Below are 24,637 nucleotides of genomic sequence, written 5' to 3' on the forward strand. Positions count from 1 at the left end.
CCCACCTCCCACACAGGCCTGTTTCTCTCACGTCCACATCACACTGACCGCTCGAGTGCTAGCCCCATACTACTGGCTGCCACTCTGCATCATCATTGCTCACCCTCTGCTTATACCTGCCCTCGCCCAGCCACCACCCTGCTGCCTCGCTCTCGCGCCAGGCACACTTACAAATACACCCCGCCGTCTTACATGTCCTCCCATCTGGAGCGTTCGCCCTCAATGGAGTCCCCAACAGACAACAATATTCGCAAGCGCGTCTGCAAGGCCTGCGACCGCTGTCGCCTGAAGAAGTCCAAGGTCAGTTCTGCTCTGCTCCCCTGCCCCGCGCCCAAGCTGACCCAAACAGTGTGATGGCTCCAGCCCGTGCGGCCGCTGCAAGGCCGACAACGCCATTTGCGTTTTCGGCGAGCGCAAGAAGTCTCACGACAAGGTCTATCCCAAGGGGTCAGTAACACTGCTCGCTACCACCCAATGCTCCCGCTAACCCAATCCGTAGTTACGTCGAGATGCTCGAGCAACAGCAGTCGCAACTGGTCGCCGGTCTCCGCGAGCTGTACAGGAGACTGAATGCAGGAGAGGGGTGGCCCGGTGCACCATTGGCCGAGCAGCAAGGCGGCCACCCGCTTACCCACGACATCCTCGAGAGACTTGACCTGCTGCAATCGAAAGAGGGATCCTCTCAGTTCGAGCCATTCGAAGAAGACTTCACGCGCATGGAGAAGAGGCTGCGGGACGAGGAGGAGGCACAAGCAGGACCGGCTCTCAAGCGGAGAGGATCTATTGGCTCCGAGTCCGACCACGCCCACGCTTCTTCGCCTTCCTCTCACGGCAGCCCGCCCACACCACCCAAGATGCATTGGGAACCCAGCTTCCCGAGAGCACCTAGCACGCTTGGTACCTCGGCCTCGCCCGTTTCGATGAGCCAACCGCTCCAGCACGGCCTTCCCCTCAACGACCCCAGCATGAAGCCTCAACCCCAGTTCTGGGACGCAAGACACACCGCACCGCAGACCACCGCCGAACTCCTGCGCTCGCCATTCGCCATGGAAGACCCGATTTTGGAGACGATGATGGCCGGCAACCTCGCAACCTCATTCGACTTTGGAACATACGACGCACCGATGGACCCCTACTCGGGCCAGCCCATTATGAGCGACCCGTGGATCACATCGATAAACCCCAGCGCATTGCAGAACGATTTCTCAACACAGTTCGCATGAATGGTGAGATAGGGATTGGTACACTGTATTATTTGGGTTTGGCTTTCTGGCTTCACATGTGGGCATAGATCTCGTGCGTTCAAGCGGTGGGCTTCGAGGATTGGGTGTTTTTGGCGTTACCAGGGGGCTTGCGAGCGGCTACGCGTCACTACGTCGAGACGGACACTATCTGGACATTTCTTTTGTTGTACATGCATGGACTGTACTGGGCCACGGCAACGGACCCCAAAAGCACTCGCTAGAGCAGAGCTGCGTTGGATGAGATTACTGTCGAAAGCAAGGCAAGGTTTCCGAATCTTTGATTCATCATGACGCGAGACATATGACGAGTGACGCCGCCAGCCCCGATCCACAGCGCTCGCCAACCCCGCGAAGACTGGGGATGCAATTTCACCACACGAACAGGCTCACGCAAGAGCAGCCGTCTAGACCACCGATGGCCGTCTGACTCGGTGGTGCTTTGACTGTGCTTGGCATGGCAGGGGCGAGGCTAGGAAGAGAGTATATTGACTAAGCACGGGCTTTAACTTTGGGCCCAAAAATACAGCTAAACTCAGCCCAACGACGACCAGTGTCGCAGCGTCTGCAGCCTCGCCGGCAGTCGCCCCTGCTGCTGTCTCGGCATCTATTTTTGCGGCTCTTGACGCGGAGGGTACTCCCGCCGCTGCAGGGCGGGGACGGGGCGCTGCGAATAGCCAGAATAGGCTGAAGACACACCCACGCCCCGCCCTCGCGCCCACCGGAGGGGCCCCACGACGGACGTCACGGCACCTCACCCGACCAGCTGCGCGTTGAGGGCTATAAGGAGCCGCGCAAGCCAGCGCGAGCCTGCGCATGCACGCCCAGGCACCGCGCATAGAACAATAGAGTTGTCGCGACGCGAAGTTACGCTGGGATCGGCGGCGCATCACCACCACACCCAGCCTTTGGAGCCCCGCACACAGACCACCGACCCCGCCATCCCGCCCAGCTGCTACAGCGGTCGCCCTCGCTCCGCACCACCGCACGCCCGCACACGCACCACTCCACACGCTGCCGGACTCGAGGCTAGTTAGACGCATTGGAGCCGCCTTAGCCACCCCAGCCGTTGCGCCCGCGCTAATCCAGCTCGCGCCATCTCCGCCATCTCCGCCCGCCCGCCATGCCGCAGCCCGAGTCGAACGTCGCGTTCCTGCCGCTGGGCGCCATCATCCAGGAGTTTGCGGTCAACGGCAAGAACATCGTGCAGAACTTCGAGACGGCGGAGCAGTACCAGAAGTACAACTCGCCCTTCTTTGGCGAGACCATCGGCCGCGTCGCCAACCGCATCTCGGGCGCCAAGATCAACAGCCTCAACGGCAAGTCGTACGCATTGGCCGCCAACAACGGGCCCAACTCGCTGCACGGCGGCGACGGTGGCTGGGGCAAGCGGCAGTTCGAGGGCCCGACGCCGCTGAGCAAGAACGGCAAGGAGGCCGTGCTGTTCAAGTACCTGAGCCCGGACGGGGAGGGCGGCTACCCGGGTGCCGTCGAGCTTAAAGTGTGGTACACGGCGTACGAGGAGAATGTCGGCGGAGCGAAGCATACGGTGCTGGAGACGGAGTACGAGGCCGAGCTTGTCGGCAGCGACGACGTCCAGGAGACCATCGTTGGGCTGACGAACCACACGTAAGTCAAAATGAAGCAATTTCCCATCGAACCACATCGCTGGGAAATGGTGAGACTTTGTGGTTGGCGATGGGCTGACGGCTGTAGTTACTTCAATCTGGCCGGCGCACCCACGGCGACCACTATTGCGGGCACCGAGGTCACTCTGTCGACGGACCAGCACCTGCCGGTCGACGACACGGCCATCCCGACGGGCTCCATCGAGCCGTACCCCGGCGTGACGGCGAACAAGCCGTTCACGCTGGGCGAGAAGGAGCCGGCCATCGACCACTGCTTCATCCTGAACAAGGACGCGGGCAGCGTGCCCGTCGACACTCGCAGCCTGCCGCTGCAGAAGCTGGCGGCGTTCCACCAGCCCAGCTCGAAGATGCATCTCGAGGTGCACAGCACGGAGCCGGCGTTCCAGTTCTACTGCGGCGGCTTCATCAACGTGCCCGCGGTTGACGGGCTGCCGGCGCGCGGAGTGCGGTCGGGCTTCTGCGTGGAGCCGAGCCGGTACGTCAACGCGGCCAACGTCGAGCAGTGGAGGGGCCAGGTGCTGCTCAAGCGAGGCGCCAAGTACGGCAGCAAGATTGTCTACCGTGCGTGGGAGGCGTGATGATTTGCTAGGTTTATGTCTTGACAGCCTTGTATGTAGTTCTTGGATCTGATGCGTGCCTTTGATTGGACGCTTGTTCGGCACTTAGAATAGGCTCAAAAGCATGCAGCCTCAGCCGCCGGCTGGCCCGAGCCCTGTACCTGAGCGAGTGAGTGAGAGTGCATGGCACGAGGCACGCTGAGCAGAGCTAAGCACGAGGGAAGCGGGAAACCGCGAGGACGGGGGCGCCGGCTTGGCGCGAGTTTCACAACGGTTTTCTGGCACCTGCTTCAGGATACGGGCGGTTGCGCCATACTGCGGAGGAACTCGCAGCCGAGACGCCGGCAAGTGCATTGCGTGAGTCGGACACGGCGACAAGAAGCGGGAGGCGCAGGAGAGAGGTCCTTCCTCGTTCCAGCTGGTGAAGCTCCGCGCGACGGACGGACAGCGAGCTTTTTCCTCCGCCCCGGCCGTTGTTGAGGCTTTTTCCCCCCTCGCCGTCCCCAAATCTCCAGAATCCTTCACGATGCCCCGTTCGTTCGGACAAAGCTCTCGGCCGACGTTACCGAGAGAAAGCCATTTTCGTCCCCCGCCCTTTCTCCAGCCCTGCAGCGGCCTGAGCTTGTCATAAGCCTTGTCTGACTCGACCAGAGCAAAAGCCCGCAAAGCCGCCCTGGCCCTGGCCTTCCCCCGTCTTCGACGCGCGCACGCACATGCACACGCACACGCACACGCACACGCACCCTGGCGGCCACGCTGCTCGATCCCGTATCCCTTCTCTTCGAATCCTTCCCGCAGCAGGGCTCCCTGTCGTTGGCGCCTCGTTGTGGTGCAGGTGCTAGTTGATCGGCCGACATGCCCGATCCAAGCTCGGTGCAGCGCGATGATTCTCAAACCTCGCGGGGGGTCCTTTCGCTGGCTCTTCCAGAACGCCGACCTTTGTCAGGTTTTTCTTCCCTTGGTTGACCGCCAAAGGCAAGGCAAGGCAAGGTTGTTTTGTCTCAGATGCCCGTGGGAGACAGGAAGGACGTGGCCGGCCCACATGTCCCCTACCTACAACACACAGTACACACACCGATCAGATGGCAGGCAAAGGCGCTGTGCCGCACGTCCATTGTATCAAGCACGCATCATGCACACGCAATGGCCCATGTTCATGTTGGGAATCAGTAATCGGGAGACGGCGCCTTAGTCATCGCAACCTCGGGCGGGTTGCCGAGGGCCGCGTCCTCGGCATCGGCATCGGTATCGAAGCAAGAAGGTGGTTGGCGACAAATCACCCGTCCCAGCGATCATGTTCGTTCTGGTCCATGCATGCATGCATGCGTGCCCTCGCAGAATTTGGAAGACGATGGCTCATCAAGAATGGGCAGGGCAACGAAGGCCACGGCACGGCGCAGATAGGCGGAGATAGCAGCGGACGATGACGGCATCGATATCTGGCGCTGGTTGTGGCGCACGGCGGACGGCAACAGCTCGGTGCTAAGTGCTGCAGAGGAGCCTCACTTTGTGACTTCACCATCAGTCATTCTGACAAAGGTGGTGACTACGCCTCTCTTGGGTACGTGCCTCAAACTCTGTCCCACTAAAGGAGCGAAACAGGCCTTTCTGGACTCAGCGTCGTTCCCTCGCCGACGGGCTAGCAGACACCATTGTGCGCCGGCCGGGGAAGGAGGGAAAAAAGGAGGACGTCGACGAAACAATAGCAGGCCCTCGCTCTCGCAAAAGCCCGGCTATCGCCGTTTGAGCGAGAGCGCGGTCGCCGGCATGCTGGCTTCCCCACATGGTCTTTTTTCTTCCATGTTGTTTTCGGTGCCCTTTTCTTTCGCTTCTTGTTCCCTTGGTTGTGCTGTGCTTGTTTTGTGGGGCCATCTCTCGGGGTTGCCGTCGCTGGTGATTTGATTTCCATGGCGTCGTGCCTTTGCCAGATCGATCCATCGACGGGTGCTATGGCTGGTACTGCAACAAAAGGCCAACTCGAACGGTCGAGAACGCACAATGAATGCTAAGCAACGGTTTGGATTGATGTCACTGCGCGGTGTCCCCCATCTGGCAGGGTGGTGTGATGCCATCTACATACCTATGGTACACCGGGCTTCCTAATCCGGCTAGTAGCCCGCTCTGGCGATCGTTGCGGACAGCTGATCGAACAGAAAAAAAAAAAAAGAGGAGAGGAGAGGAGCAAGTAATGCCGGAGCTTTCTCCTCGCCAGCTTCCGGTCCGTCTCCTTCACGACTGCTGTTGTCCGCATCCACGCTACGTTCGGCAAGACGGGCCGAGGCCTCGTTGCTACTTACTTGACCGGTGGTGCGCTTCAGTCAGAGCTAACAGCGGGGGATGCGGGATCCCCTGACGGAGTGATTTTTAAGGCGCCCCGGCTCGATCACTTGTCGCCAAAGAGTCTTGGTGTCATCTGCTGGCACATGCGCCGATCGGGGGGGTCGGCTTGCGAGTCAGTCGGTCGTCGCGCTCGATTCATTGATAATAGCACAGCCCGGCATATTGAGGTCAAGGTGCCGCCACGATGAAGCAATCAAGCCTCGCCGATCGTTGCTCTCCCTCGTTTCACATGCCCGCTGTTTCATTGGCGTTGGGGAGATATTGCCACGACGACGATACGACGATGAATGATGACGATGGTGGTGTGGAGGAGCAACCTTGACCGCGGTAGCGAATCATGTCCACGCTTTTCTTTCGTCTTTCGCTTCTGCGATCGTCGCGTCTTCTTTAGCGCAGGAACGATGGCTTTCCACCGAGAGATAAATAGCAAGGAATGAAGAGCGAGAAATGAGCACCAGTCCAGGCGCAGCATGATCCGCGCGAAGCTTCGGCGAGAAACGACTCAGCATCATCGCGGACATGTTCGAAATAGACTGGCCTTCTCCCCTTTCCACTGCAGTCGAGCATACCTAGGTTTCTCGCCGTGTGGATGCTTTAGCGGGCTTTGCTGGCTACTCGAACCAGAGCATCGCAAACGCTCCTGATTGGTCAAAGAATGCAAGGCGATCATAGGATTGTATCTAACTACGTTTCTTGGTATATCACGAATCATTATTAAGGCCTCTCACCCATGACACAAAGCTATAAGCAGTAGTAGTCTAATCGGCAGGCCCATCCCAGACCTCAACCGGCATCGACACGTGCAAAACGGTCGAGCTCGTGGTCTTGTACATTGCCTCGACCTCGATCTTGTCTCCCACGGTCGGCAGGTTCGTGCTCAACCATAGCTTCCACTGTTCGATGAGAGCCGGGTTCGGCAACCCTTCTCCCCCGAGGTGTGCCTGAACCAGGACTCTGAAGCTGCTCTCTCGGAGCTCTTGGACGCCAGTTCCATCAGCCTCCACCGAAGCGGCAGGAGTCTTCTTCTCAAGAACGACGCTCCGCTTGCGCTTCTTGTTGCGCCTGAAATCCAAACCGTGTGCCGACAGCTGGGATCGCATCACGTCCCGGCAGATTTCCGAGTAAATCTGGCCCACGGTGCGAGTGCTTCCCGGGAGGTTTCCAACAGCGTCCTCGAATGTAGTTTTAAAGCCGCGCTTTGAAGACGGCGGTGTCGCGCTGCCATATACCGCCCAATGGCGTGTAAAACGTGAGTTGTCCGATCCCGATCCCGAAGCCGTGTTGAGTTGGAGTCCCTCGGGGTGATGATGGGGTCCTGCTGGATCCACATAGCACGAGTCAAATGCCAGCAAGGCTCGACCACGGGCGACGCTCGCAGTGGGAAGAACATGGCTCCACCTGGCCCTAGGAGACTGCGGAGTGGCTGTACCAAATAAATTCAGACCGTTAGCGTCTCTCTCGGAGCGGCCGCAATAAGTGAAAATTAGTATTGAGTCCTTGGAATGGTGCTTCTTTCTGAAATCCAGGAATGCATTCCGAACGCCTTGCTCGGGGGATCTGGCCTTGGCATCGATTGTATGGCTCTCGGTGTAGAAGTTGTAGTGCCTTTGGAGCATTTCGAACAGTTCGGCTTCGGCTCGTTTGCAGTTAAGATCGTCGTTTGACCACGTGCATCCTATAACGGCGACGTTGCTATGCTTAGTCCCGGCAGAGTCATGAATATCTTCGGCGAAGTCTTTCACGCTCTTAGCCCTACACGCGTAGGGTAGCTTCGTAGAGGCGTTGGCGTTGTCCATAATTAACATCTGGGAGGGTGAGTTGTAGAGACAGAGTCTTATGAAAACGAAGGAGAGTGGTTTAAATAACGTTGCTACTTGGTGGAGTTCTGGTTGAGGTTTCACGTCACTACGTCATACGACCACAGTGGTCGCAGAGGATACGTGGGCAGTAGAAGCAAATGTGCAGACGTAGATGAGCCCTCGTACGCAGGCAGTTGGAATAGATGTCTGGATGCAGATGTGAGTAGTGGATCTGTACATATGCTTGTATCTACTGTCGCACTCGACGAAGCAGCCAAGGAGCAGCACGTGGCAAGCGTTGATGCTAGTTACTGTGGCTACTAGCCAAAAGCCAGCAAGACTTGGCTTCCACAGCAAAGTAGTCGGCGAGGTGGCAAGTGCGGGAAGTTAAGCCGGCGAACGCTCCTTTGCCTGAACGCCGACCATGCCTTTTTTTAGTATCCATCTCTTCCTTGGGCTTTTTCTGACCCCTTTTCTCCACCTCGCGTTGGCTTCAAGCTCGGGTGCAAATATTGCCAATTGCTCTTGAATACAACGGCTAGACTTGGATGCACGGGGAGCGTGGCAAGCCCAACCGCGGCGCTACCAGGACCCTTGAGTTTCGACACGACTCTTTCGCTCGCCCTACTTCTTTTTCCAAGCCCACGCCCGTGCCCGCAACTCGTCCGGTTTTCGTCCGCCTACTCTAATTCCCACCGCGGCGATGAAACAAACTCGCGAGGCAAGAAGAGACAGCACTCGCATTGCAAGATAGGGCCTCGGATCGGATACGCAGCTCTTGGGCTGAGGTGATATGATTACCTATCCAGGGTCCAGGGCGCTTTGTCAGAAACGCCGAAAAGGCTTGAGGCTTCTGGAAGGAATGTGGGCGAGGATGGGCGAAGCAGGGCTCTCCCTGGCGCGCGGACCCGACGAAGCGGCACCGGGCTGGTCAGCACTTTCTTCTCGCTAGACAGGGCAGGGGCGCTGTTTTATGCACATGCACAACTCAACTCCTTGGGCAGCATTCGCGCAGCAGTATTAAGTGGCAGTGGTGCGACGAGCGACAAAAGCCACGGCCGCTGTTCAGTGATGCGTCTAGCGCGGCGTGCCTGACTTTGGTGCTTGGTAAGACGGCTCGTCTGCTGCGTCATCTGCGCAACCGTATCGTTGTTTCGCCCGTTTGAGCCGTGCGTGCACCAGAGGGGCAACGGAAACGCTGACACGGCCGATGACTACTTTCCTCATCTGCAATGCCCGGCAATTACTCACGCGTGCGCCACGTGCAGACGGCCGTTCGAAGCAGTGGGCCGCGCAGTGTGGCTATGCTGCAAAGCAAAGGGGGAAGCGACGCCAACCTCGCGCCAGCCTTCGCATTGGCATCGCATTGGCATCGCGGAACTCCGCTCCTCTTGCCCAGCGTCTTGGCCACCTGCTCGCCAAGAGCACGTGGCGGGACCGGAGATGGAGTCTGTCGCAGGAGCGGGCTGCAGCTCCACGAACGGAGGGCGGAGAGATAGCGAGGCCGATGATGCGCGGGCACCGAAACTCGCTCGGTGCTGATGAACCCCGAGCGCGTCTGGTTCGTAAGGATGCAGCTGACCACGATGATGACAATTCCTGTGCCTTGCTCTTTGGTAGCAAATTGCAGCCGGGCCACTCGCTTCTTCCCGTCAGCTAAGGCAGTCGTCGCGGTTCCGCGGACCACGACTGACGATACGACGCTACGAATACGCACGTCGGATCTGTGTATTTTGGAGCCCTTGCTTCCCTCTCCACTAGCTCTGACATGCACCACCAACCCGACCCCACCATCCATTGTCCAATCGCCCGCGCCCCTACCCGGCGAAGGGCCAATACGAAAAAAGACGATAGATTCGCCATCAACCTCCAAGCGAACCCCGCTTTCGCATAGATTACAGCAGCACGCGAAATATTGGCAGGCGAAAAAGAGAAATCCGTATCTCGCTTTTTGCAACATGCCACCCACAGCATCGGGATGTGTATGCATGATTGATTGTCGCAAGCCAGACTCTTTTCCCCCCCGCCCGCGTCGCTCATCCCGCCCTCCTTTGTCATGACTGGAGGCTCATCAGCTCAGACATGGCAACGTGACCACCGCAAAGCTTGATCATCGCTTGCTACTCTTATCTAAGAAAGGGAACCGCATGCACGTGGCTGTGGCTGTCGTCAAGCGGGGGTTGCTCGAGTCAGCCTTGCTTCACCGAATCCCACCATGACTCTTGTCATCACCTCCACCGCCTGTCTCTAGGGTGTATCATCGGGGATCGGTGCATGTGTAGCCTCGCGAAGGAGGAAACTCATCATACCAGTGACACATTAACCAACGGAGCAGTGAGAACAAGAATCTGAACCGTGTCAGACTTATCCTCTGTCTCTACACTCATTCCATGCAGAGCAAGAAGGGAGCGATGGCCAACCACTTGATGGAAGGACAAAAAAATGACACTACAGTGAAGAGAGGAAGCAATGGACTACAAGAGCAATGCCATCATCGACTCCGTTCAGAAAGCCATGCCCACGAGACTCAATACCTGGAAGTGAGAGAACAATACTCTTCCTACACGATACGGACAACACTTCTTCGGCCCCTACGCTCCTTCCTCCAAGGGCATCTACTCGCCACACTCTCTCCGCCTTTGACAACCTGTTACTTGGCCCTGGTACTTCCAAGTGAACACCAAAAGGTGCCTATCGACCCTCCCCGCCTCATTTCCTTTTCGAACCTCGTATGCCCCTGTCGAGCGGGCGCGACAAAAGGCCAAAACACGCAACGGCCTCTCCAACTCTTGACCAAGCCTCACATGCCCACACACGGGTAACGGTGGGGTTTCCATCTTGCTTCGCCACGACGGCGAGTCAAAACAACAACGAAAACACTGAGAGAAAGAGAAGACGGTGTAAAAACAGCATCATTTATGTGGAGACCAAAAAGACGCACGAGATCCCCAAAGACATGCCCGAAAGGAGACAGATTCGTGGGTCTCCCTCTCATCATGTGTTTCTTTTCTTGCACAGCCCAGGAGGCCGACCAGCTGTCCAGGCACCAGCCACCGGGGACAGAGAAAGGGCATGCAAAGCGGAGAAAAACGACGAAGGGCAGCATGCGAGAACGACGACCGCTCCAGCGGGACAGGGACATCCGACGATTGTGCTACTATGATGGGACGATCGGCTTCGCCTGCCTCGTCGTATTTCCCTCTCTTTCTCCTCCTCACCCCTACATACGCGTACCACACCACACCGCCTTGACTGCGCCTCCCCACGCCAGCCTCACTCCACGTCCTTCCATAAAAGGCCAAGCACGCGTACGAGACACAGCCCCCATTCTTTTCAGGTACGGCCGGGCACGGAGACGGAGCGACCAACAACAACAGCGACAACAACAACAACGCATGTGAAAATGACGCCACGTTTGGAGAGAAAGAAGTGGGGAGAGTGATGGTGGTAGCAGTGCACACAGCCATCATGAGCTCCGATGCCAGCCAGCAACAACACCACATTACCACCAGCCATGGAGGAAGTCCAAAAGGACTTCGTTGACCGGCAGAAAGAGAAATGGGGAAAGAAGAGATCGGAAGTGATCGAAAAAGCCAACAAACAACAAGATGCCCAGCCAACGCCAAGGCCCAGCGGAGCAGCCCCCGGCGATCAGTGGAGAGACCCCAGCAGGACTCTTGGCAGGTGGCGGTCATCAGGCATTGCGTATGCGCCGAGAAAACACAAGAAAATGTGAAAAGAAAAGATGTGGAAGGCAAGGGGAAAAAAGGTGGAGAGAGTGGTGGGGCGATGACCACGAAAATCATCGCGGAGGGTGCTGAGCGCTGAGCTCCTCTCCCCCTGGTCCTTCTTCCCCCAGTCGATGCAGAAGAGACTGGGAAGAAAATCCCGACGATGGTGGTGATGAGACAGGGGCGTGGAAGGGAAGGTCCGCAAGCCGGCGCAACCGACGTACTCGCCCGCGCTAACGAGATGGCCGGGCTCGCTCACATCCCATCGGCATATGTATGGAAAAGCCAAAAGGCAGATGATAATGTGCGGGGATGTCGAGAAAAGAAGGGTACACGCGGGCGTGCATTGCATTTCCAAGCGGGCAAGTATGCATTACCGTGGTGTGTGTTTTTTTGCGAGGTGCACCGCCGTTTCAAGAGATTGCCCCCGACGGGATGAACGGGGGTCCTACATGCAGAAATAGGCTTTCGCGCCTTGCCGCCTCCGGGCGGCCGCTGTACCACTTCCTGTCTCTCGACGACGACGAAGGAAGGAGGACGAGCATGTTCCCGATCGGATCGGGTCACAGGCTCAAACACATGGCCCCCCCAGCCATCGTTTGCCATCTCCCTCTTGCGCCTGCTGATGACCCTGCCGGCATCTGGACAAAAGAGCAATTCCGGGCCACGCAGCATGGCCAATCGTTCGAGCGGGAGGGGTAGAATGGGGCACTGAACTACCTGCTCGATGAAACGGAGTTGGCGCCCGAGCAGGGATGGCAAAGCGCCTCTCTCTCTCGCTTTCTCCTCCCAACATCATACCATATGGTCTCAGAAATCATGATTTCTCCGACCCGTTGGATAAGTGACGCGCACGCTATATGCGCACGTTCTTTGTTGTATTGTACCCTGACAGGGGTCTCTGTCTCTTCAGCTCGGAAGCTCATGCCTCCCCCGCATTAGTGTACGATCTTCATGATGGGGGCTGTGAATGGGGAAGCGGAAGATTCCATGGCAGTCAGTCGACCGCCCTTCTTTCCTCACGGGAACTGCAAGACAAAGCGTAGACGGAACCGATCGACCGTCGCTCTCGAATTATGGGTTCAAAGGAAAAGGAACCAACGAAGTATACCTGCCACCCACCTGCCCTCCCCAACAACGAGAAGAAGTCGAGACAGCCTACTGCAAGGTAGGTAGAGCTGGCGGGGGTCGAACGGGCCGACCAAGGAAGCCTACCTAGCTCCATCTCGATGGCGCGTCCCTTCTGATGACAATTCATCATCATTCCTGCTGCGGTTGAATCATGAACGTGCAGCGCAAGCTTGTTGCTGGTCCCGGCGCCGTGGTTGGCGGGGGCGGATCTTCCCCAGAACGAGGCAGGATAGTCTTCAACGTTGCGATTCGTCCGGCGAGAGCGAGAGCTATATCATGGCGCCGATGTGCATAAGAACAAAAGAAAGAAAAGACCTGCAGCTTCTGAGACGGCGAGGGCCGATTGAGTCGGGCTGCAACGGAGGTAGCGTTATTTGACACGACTGGGCCCATCAAAGGAGTGTCGTCTGAAGAGATGCTTTTTTCCATTTCTGCGGTAATGGTGCTAGCATGGTATCGAGGCCAGTAAAGTCAATCGGCCGGACGGCCGGCACTTGGGCTCTGCACAGCCCTTCAAACAGACTTTGAGACGCCAGGGAACCGACAGCGGTTGACAAGCCATCGGGTGCCGCCCTCGTTCTAGACCCTCGCGCTTTTGCTACCCGTCGATATTCATGATGCTTGAAAACCTCCTCCGCCTAATCTCCGTTTGAGGACTTACCTGTGGACTCGGCTCCCTGCCTCTGAAGGCGCCCGCCAGCCCATGTCCATTGCCCCAGGCGATATCCTCGTCAATTTCATCCTGCTGAACAATGTCATCCAGTATGCTCTTCGGTACATCCGTCTCAAAGCACGCCTGGATGTCTCCGTGCACGCTGAAGCGCGACCAGTTCCAGATGGTGAACTTCCGCCTCTTGTTCATTGCCCCGAGCATGCGCCGCTTGGACCTCCACAGGTTCCGGCGCTCGTAGAGCGTGATGGCGAGCAGTATGGGCGCATTGAGGATACGAACCGCTGCGACGTTGATCTTGTGGAACCACCTCGCCGACACGACGAATTTGAGCGGCACCAGGATAAGGAGCGCAAGCACGTTGAACGGCGGCCGGTAGGCGAATAGGGCGTCGCTCTTGACCCCCTCAAAAGTCAGCACTGCGCGCCTGAATTGGATCTCCGCGTTCGCGTCGTTGGCGACTTTGGAGAAAGTGTCGCTAAGAATGGCGACGAGGATGGTCAGGAAGAGCGTGTTTCCAAGGAAGGCGAAGGTGACCATCAGAGCGGGGCCCAGAATCAGGTGGAACGTTGGAGCTTCTTGGACTCCGGTGGCGTCGAGTCCGAACCAGATGTACAGCATCCACTTTGCTATGGTAATTGGGTCGGGCAAGTCAGCCGGGTCGCCGTCAGGGCCGACCTGTCCGAAGCTGAGCCACCTCAATGCCAAGAGGAAGCCAGCAAAGAGCCAGACTGCGATCAGTGTGAGCAACACAAAGTGGCCCATCATGGCTCGGAGCGAGATCATGAGCATGTTCTCCGGCATCATGTTGAAGGCCAGCCGTGGCAAGAGGATGGGTGCCGCCACCGAAAGTATGTCCAAAGCCTGCCGTCCGAGCTCTAGGTCATCGTTCCTCCAGCCATGCAGGCGGAGAGAGATGTAGGCCACGTAGATGATGACAAACGTGATGTCCAGGAAAGACCACAAGTTCTGCGAGTACACCTTCCAGCCGTGCTCTAGAATGGTTGCCGACTCATCGAGGCACCAGCCGGCTGCATAGACGGCGAATACCAGTTCGTACAAGGTCCATTGCGTGTGGTCCCGATTAGTCATGGTTACTGCGTAGAGGGCTATGAGGAGGAGAAACTGGCAGATGTCGATGACGTTTCTGGTGCGTGGGACTATCAAGCGGTAGTGGTTGAGAATCGGTGCCCGGCGCGGATTGTACAGCCTGACGGGCTTGTGCTTGTAATGGTCGGGAATAATGTCGATGAAGGCAATGGGCGTGTAAACAACGCGTCCTCGGTACACAGCGTCGACGACCTTGCTGCAGGCAGCGCCGCTCAAGAAATGCTTGCTCTCGGAGAGGATGGCGATTTCCAAGGCGGTGAACTTGCCCTCGTAGCCTCCACGCTCTTGCAGAAGCCAGTCAAAGACATTGCCACTCTCCTCCATGACCTCGTCGGGGGCATTTTGGAAAGGATCGAATCCAGCGACGAGGATGTTAGATAGCAACAAGAGGCCGGGGCGGCCAGGGTGCTCTTCATCAAAACGACGTAGGATCTTGCTGGCTACGATCTCGCAGAGAATAGCACGTGTTCCGTTGACGGTTTGATGAAGGTGTTTGTGATAGTTTTGTTCGTGAAGGAACTGCACCCGGTTGACGAGCAGACAATAAACTGCGAATCGGCATTAGTAGCGAGGAATGGAACGAAAGAAGAGATGAAATGCAGACGTACCAACAGAGCAGTCCTTGGGGTCGTAGAGGCGGTCAACGAGAGGTCGCACAATCAGGGCGTTCATGCGCGGGTCACGCAAGGCGGCGGAAGTGTAGGGATCATCTTATCGGGTATCAAAGTCAGCGGGGCGGTCGACCACGACCTCGACGCAACGGGAACGCACCTATGCTCGCGAGGATCAACCGGCGGATGCTGGACGGCAGCGGTCAGCCAGACGGCGTGCGGACACACGGTGATTGCCTGCATACCGGTGGATGGTGCGGTAGACGGGCAGGTCCTTGTGCGGGTCGGCGGCGAAAATCTCCTCGCTGCCCTCGGCGTCGGCGCGTTCCTGGGGCCCGTAGCGCTCCTCCTCGTCCTCGCCGCCCAGCAGGCTCTCCTGCTCCTCCTGCTGGCGCAGCGCGGCGAGGGCGGTGCTCAGGCGACTGGCGGTGCGCGGCTGCGGCTGCGGGCGCGAGACCGGCATGGTGAAGTGGCGGGTCAGAGGCATGGTTGCTTGCTGGCGACCCCGGCTCGTCAAGGTGAGATGGCGGACGCTAGCCCAAGGCGGCAGCACGACGTTGTACGGGCAAGAGTGCTGCTGGACAGGAGCGGGGTGCAGCAGCGCAGCGCAGCGGTGCAGATGCAGATGCAGACGCAGCGACGCAGCCGGCGGTGAAAGGGGCGATGCGGGAATCTGGAGAAACGGCGGCCGTTTCGCTGCCGTCTCTGCGCCTGCGCCCTTGATACCGCGCTGCCGTCCGCACCGCCGGCCAGATCGCCCTAGCACAGAATAATTGGCGTGTCCTCGACTCCAATCCGGCAAGATGGGCACGATCCGCCGCATGGGACCGCTCGCCTCATCGACCTTATCGCACCAGCCCGTCCACTGCTTCAAGCCCGTGTTTCACCATGCCAACAACGCACACTGTGGAGACGGTGGGTTGCGCGTACAACAGGACAACACCACACTCCCGATTCGGCCGCTGCAAGGCCGCTGCAGTCTTCTAGAGGGTTTTTCATTTTGTTTATTCATCTCTCTGCTGCTGCACAACGCGGAGACCGCCGTACTCCTTGGTATCCATTTTCTACCCATTGCCCCCCTGCCATTGTCCTTCCTGCAACCTGTCCTCCACACCATTGTCGTGCGAGGCATTTGAGAAGGGACATGGAGATGAAGAATCGCCTTCTTGCCCTTCCCAAGAAAGTTGCCCGACCATACGGTAAAGCCCAGAATCCAATCGTCTTTATACGCAATCTGAACCGACTCGCACCACATCGAAAGGAGACAACTTGTCGTAGCCGAAGAATGCAAACGGAGAGAAAGAAGTAATAGTAGGAATCGGCCCAGAGAACCGATGCCACTTCGCCAACCTCGCACAAGAATCAAAAGTTTTTGGAAGAGAGAGATGAGAAATGAAGGGGCAGTCTTGCTACCGGGGGAAAAAGACATCGCAGAGACTATTGGGCTTCCACCGTCTCTGTTCAGCCCGACATGGTCGCCGCGAATGCCTGAGGGAGAGCGGGTCTTCGCAGCCAGCCATATCGTTGAAGAGAAGAAATCGAGGGGCATTTTTCGGGGTGTACGCACTTTCTCTTGCAGCAAATGAAACGGGTCGTTGGAAATAAAAGCTGGGGCATGCATTGCACGCCGTCCCAGACTTGATAGAAGAGCATGGGGACAGAAAGGAACTAGTATTATCGAGGGAAAGAAGAAGAAAAGGAGAAGCCGGCCACGCTTGAGGAGAGGAAAACGCCGGGTATCAATAAAGCAGCAGAGAGGTGTAGCTAAGCATTGACGAGAACGTGAAAGAAGCCATCCAAGATACCGCCGAAGCCGATTGCCACCTTTTTCTGAACCACGATCAAGCAGCCTCGGGGGCAGAGATGGAAGAATGAAAGATCCCCGAATCCTTCTATGAAACCTTTCCTCTCCAAGCCTTGGCTCGTAACATCTCTCGCATCATAAGAAAAAGCATACCGACAAAGAGTCATAGAAACGTTAAGACCTTTCCTCCTTCAATCCAGCATGATGACTTCCGGATCGGGCTTGATGGCCGCCTGCTGATTCGACAGCTTTGCTTGACCCTGCGGCTGCGGCTTACCCTGCTGGGTAGGTCCGGGTGCTTGTTGCGCCGAGGCGACGCCGCCGACTGGCCTTTCCAGAACCGGCTTCTGGTGTTTCTTGACTACTTCATCCAATTTCTTCAGTGCATCTTCCACGCCGTCGATCTTTGCAACGATACCAGTCCTCACTCCTATCCACTTGTCGCCGCTTTGCTTGAGGAGGTCCTTCACCGCCGCAGCAAAGTCCGGAGAGCGCGGGTGAACTTGTTGGTTCGTCGAATCGTGAATGTGCCATTCCATTGTGTCATGTCGTGTTCGTAACCGGATATCAAAAGTTGTAAGGGGGTTCTCATAGCAGATTCGATACCAGTCCAAGCTGCGGGGGTTGATGTACGGTTGAGGCAGAGAGGCAGGAGCAGGCGCACTGCTCTCCATCGACTCAAATCCTCTAAGCAGCGGCAAGGTTTGTGAAAGGATCTTCATGAAGAAAGGGAATGACTTGCTGCTATCCCGGTCGTTTAGCACGTTCTTGAGAAACGCTGCAACTCGGCGATGGGGGTTGTCTGGGGAGATGCAAAGCTGAACGGGCGAGCCCTCGGGGAAGCGAATGTCGGCCTTGTAGTTGCCACAGTAGCGGAACACAACGCGCGACAAGCTGATTTGGGAGCAGTGCAGCTTCTGGTCTTTGGCAACATCGACGATCCTGCCAAGGCGCTCGATGCGTTTCAGACGGTTGATGATTTTTTCCAGGAAAGGCTCGCCAAAAGGCGTCCGTAACCTGACCTCAAAAGTACCGTCGCTGTTGAAGGAAACGTCTCCTGCCTGCGAAGACACCAAGTTGAAGTCCACGTGCCCTTGTGACATCTGCCCCCTGACCGCATGAACAATGCAACCGCTCTTTGTGTCCAGTCCCTTGTGATGGAGTCTGAGTATTTCGCCAGCCCAACTGTTGTGGCCCTCCTTCTCGCCAAGAAGAGGGCCGCTCTTGATGAAAAGCACTGGCGTAATCTGTGAGATAGGGCGATCTGTAGGACTTTTTTTCCTCTTATGATTCCGGAGGATGCGGAGTACATGCGGCACATGCATCCGTCTGAGCTCTTTGATGGCAATCGCAAATGTGAACTGAGCACTGGCAAACTCCTCGATGGCGCGGAGAAATTTGTGGGACAACGGCTGTTTCCTTTCAGAAGGTGAGGTTCCCATGAGCGGAATCACTTCCACGATACTGTTTCCGATGCTTTCGTTGGATCTGCGTCCTGAGTTAGTCATTGGGTTTTTCATCACGAGGGCTATACTCACAACTCTACCAGCCACCAGTTCTCTCCATCGAGATTCACGGTTAGTCCCAGCACCCATCTTGACTGCCAGTTTTGACAGCGGTAGAAGCTCTGAGCAACCACTTTCTGCTGCACCGACGCGCTTGTAACTTCGGGTCGAATGTTGATGTGAAGCGGTTTTATCCAGCCCACATTGTTAGCCTCCTTGTCAACGCGATTCCGGAGATCGTTGCAGATCAACGTCTCAATCTTTGAAGCGGCATCTGTAGCAATGTCTCTCACGTCCCTCTCCAAGTGCAACGACAATGGGGTTGCTGGCCGTAGAGATAGCCCACCTGAAACTGGGTCTATCCTCACTTCCGTCGCCTTGGACATGCGACCTGGTTGCAAGTGCAAGAAGCAGTCAGCCGGTTCGGCAGTAGAGGTGACGTTTTCCATCAGGAGGCCAGATCGCTTCTCCGACAAGGTGGATAATTGGTTGCGAATCGACTCCAAGATGAAGCTGATATGCAAGGCGACGATGGCTTTCAAGATGTTCTCCAAAGACAGCTCGGTCCAGTCGATCGTGATAGGGATATTTTCGACCGGAACACCTTTACGCGTCCACCGAAGAGAGAGCTGCGGCGGACTGGGCCCACGCCAGGATACTTTGCCGTCCTTGGATTTGCCGCTGGAGATGCCAATCTCGATCCAACTCTTTGCCCCAGAGGTACCGGTCCAGTATTGCACCGTCAACGAGCGATGAACTTGTTGCACATGGATGGAGTTGGCCCATGATGTCTGTGCAAGCTCATAGGCTTGCATCTTGAGCGTTGTGAGCTTGTGCGTTAGTACAAAGCCATGCAGCCAGTCATAGATCCCGCTCAGGCCCGAATTGGCTAGAACGATGTTCGCTTGAGGTTCCACCCACTCCCGAAACCACGCATCCGGAACTTCTGGCTTCGGTGTGAAGAGAAATCGCACGTCAACAATGAAGAACGAGGAGGTGGGGTCCTCATCCGCTATCGAGACGTCAAGCTCGAATTCAGATGGGACTCGGAAAGTGGCGCGGCCGCTCGCGATGGACCAGTCTTTCATATGCCGCGGAAGTTCCTCATGCAGATTGATGCGGATGGCCAGGATCGCATTCAAGTTGGTGACGGTTTTGAGCATTTGCTGTGGAGTCAGTGGTTCGGCGGGAATGTAGCCCAGCTGATCCCGTCAGTTTACGCATCACTTTTGCAGGAGAGCAAACATACATCTGGCATCCAAGGGGCCTTTCCGGTGCTGAGCACCTCGAGCGCAGTCTTGAGATCCGGGTTAGGAGCCTTTGCGGGGTCCATGTTGAGCTTCAATTGGCCGATCCATTTGGGCGCCTCTTCATAATGGTTCATTTGCTCCGTCAACCACGCGTTCAGGTCTATCATCTTGCTCACATCTTCACAGCTGCGACTCCACTTGGACAACACCAGAAGCTTGATGAACTTCTCCCTCTCTCCCCACGCCCAGTTCAGCATCAACGTCTTCTTCTCCTCGTTATCCCGGGACTGAGGCGTGGCGCCATTGGTAGCGTGTCCATTGATGCCATTCATCGTAGGAGCGGATGATATCTGCAGGTTGCTCATTTTATCCAGGAGCTCGCTGAGCGTCACGTTTGTCTCTTGTGCAACCCTCTCCACGAGCTTGCCAAAGGGCATGTAGAATTCGGTGAAGTGGGTCAGCTCCGGTGGCAGTTGCGAGAGGTCGGCAGCCGGAGATTGCGACAGCGAGGCTGCGCCGTTCGTGGCGGCTTTGCCATTCATGTCCGAAGGACGATCGACGTGCGGTAGAGGAACATCTCCATTGAGCTTGGAATGCGCTGCCGCGGACGCGGCCAGCGCTCTGTCGTCCAGCTTGCCCAAGCTGGCGCCCTGCGCGCCATTTCGATCCATCGAGACGATGCCGGGCATACTCCTCCCCTTCACTCCGTCGGCGCCGTCGCCGTAGCTCCCCTGCACCCCCTCAAGCCCGCCCTCCGCCTTGCGCTCGGCCAACGGTATTTTGGAAAATGGTGGGAGGTGCTGCGTGGAGGCTGCGATGGTCTGGGTGCGGGGACGCGGGGCCGGGGTGCTCGAGTGCGGCAGCCAGGCGGCGGAGGAAACGCGCAACGGCGCAGGCAGGTGCAATCCGTGGGGCGGCTTTGTTCCTCGGTCAGCGGGGTGGAGCGAGGCAGCAGGGGCGCGCTGTGCGTTGCCAGACGGTGGAGAGCGCGTCTGGGCGGTGGGTGACGAGGGGGTGGTGTGGTCGGCGTGCGCGCCTTGGGGTGGTGTTGAGGAAAAGAAGGCGAGCGATGATGCAGCAGGTGGTGAGCGCTCGCCGGAGGGCGCGCCAATCCGCCCAGCCTTCTCGCTCCCAGTCTTGGCCGCCGACGACCGTTCTTCACCACCGCGCGTTGTCCTGACAATCAAATTGCGCCCTGCGTGCCGCCGAGGGAGCACGCGAAATTGCTACTTCCACGTCGCGCGCCTGCACTTGCGCAACACGCGCCCTCGCAGCTGGCGGCGCGAACACATGGCCTGGCGGCCTTTGCTGCGGTCGAAATAGACGAGGCGCGGCCGTCACGCCCGCCGCGCGTGCCAGCGCTGCCCGTGTTCCGTGCAACAGCGCAAACCCGGCACAAGCATCGCTCTCCTGAGCACGCCTGCAGCCGCTCCTGAGCCCGCTGGCCACGGGACCGGGCTCGCACGCTCGCACCCATGCCGAACATTTGTGAAACACGGCCGAACAGCCCGACCAGAGCACCTCTGCGGAAGTTTCACCAGAGCCGCTGCGGAGCTGATGGCGGAGCGCTACTCCGGCTCCCGCTCCGCGTGAACGCCATGCACGATACTAGCCGAGATGTGTGGCAGCCAGGCAGATCGTCAGAGGGCAAGCAATCGAGGCGTCGGCGGGAGTCCCTGCCCGCGCAAGCAAGCGCCTTTTCCGCAGCCTGCGTCTATCCACCAATAATGCCCCGCCGCTGCTCCCGCCTGTGCCATTGTTTCTTAAAACATGGTGTGTCGCACAACGTGACTTTGGCACGCTGCTTTGTTCGCCGCCGAGGTACGAAGTAGTCAATGGCCCCCATTGCTTTCCAGAACGGCTCTTTCAAGGTACAGAGGCGCGTTTGGATAGTGAGGTTATTACTCGCAGAGCCGCATAACGCGCACAGAGAAGGTATTTCATTTAAATCAGCTAATATAATAACCAGACACCAATCGCCGAAGACCTGCAGAGCAAAAACAAACAGTCGGGCACTACTCAGGCCGGCTGTGAGGTCGTCTGCCGACAGCCAGTCTAGGTGCAGCCAGGGAGGTGCAGGCGGAGTGCAGCCCGTCCAGCGGGCTATTTCCGGCGGAAGGTGGGGTTGCAGCCTTGCAGGGTCGGTGCGACTTCGCTCGCCGAGGAACAGACTCGTTCACGTCCCTCATGTCGTCGTCGCGCAGTGGTGGTGCGCCTGTCGGCGATGGAACGAGTGCTCGCCCTCCGCTTATCTGCTCGGTAAACTGCACACCGCATCGGGGGCGGCGCGAGTAATGCGTGGGCGCGCCAGGCAGTCGAGGCTTCGGGCGGCGGGCTTGACGATGGGCAGGAGAAAGGGCGACCTATGTACTCTGCCGGCGTGATGTCCGTATAGCGGTCGCGTTCTCTGGTTGAGCCCGGCCGGCATGCGTTTCGCCATGTCTGCGGCGGCATGCACGTCTGGCACATCTGCTATCGCCGGCTGGGCTTTGGCGCTGGCTGGCTCGATCACGCGGGAAGATCGCATCACGGTCACGGAGATCCACAGCCTGTATCAGACAGTGTCCTCCTGGCTCTCCCCTCTCCCGCCGTCGCGACGACCCATGATGGACGCAGAGGGCCTTCAGCGAGCGTAATGCTCTGCAGCGCAGGCCGGTAGCACTGCTCGAATCACAGCGACGCCCCTCGCTCAGCTCCCACCAACCCTGTGCTCGCACGTACCCCAGGCGGTCCGACTCCCGAGTCGTAATGGTTCCGCGCCAACAGCACAACCCGCCTCCGCAAGTACCTCCACAACACTCGCCGCCCTTCCGCCCGGACCTCTTTCGCCAGTCGTCCGCCAACTCCAAGCGTTCCTTCCAGACCTCCTACAGCGCCGACGATGAACGCTCAATAGCCGCCGACACCATGGGCCCTGACCGCGAGCGCGACATCCCTGCCCGCCCTCCGCAGTATGACGGCGAAGACACCTCTCTGACCTCGCGCAGGGAGTTGTGGGGCTTTTACATTTACGGCTGGGCTGCCGAGGTAAACAGGATCGCCCGAGACACGGTGGAGAGCATGCGCGCTGACCAGTTCGCAGGTATTTGTTGTTTGCGGCGTTGGTAAGCTCCCTGTCTTTATACCCTGCCGCACCCTGCGTCGCAGCTGCCAGCCGCTCCCGCTTTGCCTGGTGGAGAGATCTGCGAGCCTCCGTGCTCTTTCCCGAGCCGCTCCCTACATCGTGTCCGCCCTCGTCCCAAGGGCTCTGGAACACCAGCATCGTGCCGGTTCAACTTACGCTGACCATGGCTCTCAAGGATCCTTCATACCAATTACCCTCGAACAGCTTGCACGAGAACGTGGCGTTCTGCAATCGGACGGCAAGACTCCGTGCACCACTGCCTTCGATAATCCACTGCCGCCAAACGCAACATCTAGCCATGTCCCAATATCGGATGCCGCGCAATGCGTGGTCTATATCCTGGGCGCTGAGGTCAACACCGCCAGCTTTGCGATGTACACCTTTTCTATCAGCGTTCTGGTTCAGGCTCTATTGATCATATCCATGTCTGGAGCGGCCGACCATGGCATGCATCGCAAGACGTTCCTTCTCAACTTCGCCTTTGCTGGGTCTCTTGCAACCATGTTCTTCCTTCCCATCACGCCTCAAGTGTTCGTACTTGGAGCTCTCCTCGCAATCATTGCAAACACCTGCTTTGGTGCCTCATTTGTCTTGCTCAACTCATTCCTTCCGTTGCTCGTCAGGAATCATCCACAGGTTGTAGAACACCATCTTGAACCTGACGACCCTTATGGCGAGGACGACGACGGCTACCATGAGCATGAAAGATCTGGAACTGAGGATGAGGAAGAACTGGAATACGATGAAGTGCCAAATCCAAGGTCTGCACTGTTGCGGAATTCCTCGTATGTGGACCATACGACACCATACCCTAAATCACCCGTTGTGAGTAACCTGCGTTCTGCAAATATTTCAAGGCGGGTTGTCTTTGCAAGTACTTCCAATTCAGACTAGGAGGGGCATTTCGATGTCTGGGGGTTCTTGCCGTTCCATGATCCTGCGTCGTTGCCCAGTCAAATGGTAGTGTACTCAATGCTGACTTTTACTCAGACTTCGTCACATGAGCTGGCTCTTTCCACACGAATCAGCTCGTATGGAATCGGCATTGGCTACTCAGCAGCCCTGCTCGTTCAGGCAATTGCCATCGGCATTGTCATGCAAGTTGCTACGGAGTCCACCAACTTCTCGCTCCGAATCGTGCTATTCTTCGTGGGAGCTTGGTGGTTCGTCTTCACCATACCCGCCGGCTTCTGGCTGAAGTCTCGACCTGGGCCTCAACTACACATCGGCGGAGGGGAAGGCAAAATGCAGACTGGCGTGGAATACTTTAAGTACTCCTGGAAGTCTCTTGGAAAGACTGTCATGCACGCGCGGAAATTGAAGGACGTCCTCCTCTTCCTCGGCGCATGGTTCCTCCTCAGCGACGCCATCGCGACAGTGAGCGGAACCGCGGTCCTTTTCGCAAAGACTTCGTTGGCAATGAAACCCGGAGATGTTGCCTTCATCAACGTGGTGGTTACAGTGACGGGCATCATCGGGGCGTTTTCGTGGAGTCGACTGTCCATGATGATGGGCCTCAAGCCCACTCAGACGATACTGTCTTGTATCTGTCTGTTTGAGCTGATTCCCATCTACGGGCTTCTTGGGTACATCCCAGCCATCCGCAAGTTAGGGGTGTTCGGGCTCCAACAGCCCTGGGAGATGTATCCCTTGGGGGCAGTCTACGGCTTTGTCATGGGCGGCCTATCTTCGTACTGCCGTAGTCTGTTTGGAGAGCTCATCCCCCCGGGGTTCGAGGCGGCTTTCTACGCGCTGTACGCCATCACGGACAAAGGTTCGAGCATTTTCGGGCCAGCAGTGGTTGGCGCGATCACGGATGCCACCGGGGAAATTCGCCCAGTAAGTTCACTAGGACACTACTTAACCACGCCATGACTCCTACTAACGTCTCCAGGCATTCTGGTTCCTTGCGGTCCTAGTCGGTCTGCCATTCCCGCTGATGGCAATGGTGAATGTGGACAGAGGAAGAGCGGACGGGGCTGCACTGGCCATGGCGCTGAGTGAAAGCAGAGGCAAGAGTCCTGAGCGGGGCAGTCCTCGTCTCGGCAGCCCGCTGTCGTTTCATGACGGAGAGGAGGAAACAGAAGGTCTGATGCGAGAGTCAGAGCGGTGACA

The 24,637-nt window shown here is 57.6% G+C and overlaps 5 protein-coding genes across 5 annotated transcripts; 3 read left to right on the forward strand and 2 right to left on the reverse strand.

Moving 5' to 3' along the window:
* Positions 1 to 222: 222 nt before the first annotated feature.
* On the forward strand, positions 223 to 1,223 carry FCR1 (Fluconazole resistance protein 1; the record flags this gene model as incomplete). Its single annotated transcript, XM_066777232.1, has 3 exons — positions 223 to 300; positions 350 to 447; positions 500 to 1,223. The coding sequence occupies 3 exons, from the start codon at positions 223 to 225 to the stop codon at positions 1,221 to 1,223; spliced, it is 900 nt and encodes a 299-aa protein (XP_066633074.1).
* A 1,141-nt stretch (positions 1,224 to 2,364) lies between these two features.
* SLS55_005791 (uncharacterized protein) lies at positions 2,365 to 3,468 on the forward strand (the record flags this gene model as incomplete). The annotated part of the gene is made up of 2 exons (XM_066777233.1): positions 2,365 to 2,870; positions 2,958 to 3,468. The coding sequence occupies 2 exons, from the start codon at positions 2,365 to 2,367 to the stop codon at positions 3,466 to 3,468; spliced, it is 1,017 nt and encodes a 338-aa protein (XP_066633075.1).
* A 9,578-nt stretch (positions 3,469 to 13,046) lies between these two features.
* Positions 13,047 to 15,302, reverse strand: SLS55_005792 (uncharacterized protein; the record flags this gene model as incomplete). Its single annotated transcript, XM_066777234.1, has 4 exons — positions 13,047 to 14,668; positions 14,837 to 14,938; positions 15,000 to 15,028; positions 15,085 to 15,302. The coding sequence occupies 4 exons, from the start codon at positions 15,300 to 15,302 to the stop codon at positions 13,047 to 13,049; spliced, it is 1,971 nt and encodes a 656-aa protein (XP_066633076.1).
* Positions 15,303 to 16,834: 1,532 nt separating this feature from the next.
* Positions 16,835 to 20,069, reverse strand: RGR1 (mediator complex subunit; the record flags this gene model as incomplete). The annotated part of the gene is made up of 3 exons (XM_066777235.1): positions 16,835 to 18,131; positions 18,182 to 19,350; positions 19,398 to 20,069. The coding sequence occupies 3 exons, from the start codon at positions 20,067 to 20,069 to the stop codon at positions 16,835 to 16,837; spliced, it is 3,138 nt and encodes a 1,045-aa protein (XP_066633077.1).
* A 2,236-nt stretch (positions 20,070 to 22,305) lies between these two features.
* ATG22 (Autophagy protein 22) lies at positions 22,306 to 24,547 on the forward strand (the record flags this gene model as incomplete). The annotated part of the gene is made up of 5 exons (XM_066777236.1): positions 22,306 to 22,472; positions 22,915 to 23,269; positions 23,513 to 24,361; positions 24,417 to 24,470; positions 24,533 to 24,547. The coding sequence occupies 5 exons, from the start codon at positions 22,306 to 22,308 to the stop codon at positions 24,545 to 24,547; spliced, it is 1,440 nt and encodes a 479-aa protein (XP_066633078.1).
* Between the last annotated feature and the right edge of the window lie 90 nt (positions 24,548 to 24,637).

Source organism: Diplodia seriata, assembly GCF_021436955.1.
Source record: "Diplodia seriata strain FDS-637 chromosome Unknown scaffold_5, whole genome shotgun sequence".
Classification (NCBI taxonomy): domain Eukaryota; kingdom Fungi; phylum Ascomycota; class Dothideomycetes; order Botryosphaeriales; family Botryosphaeriaceae; genus Diplodia; species Diplodia seriata.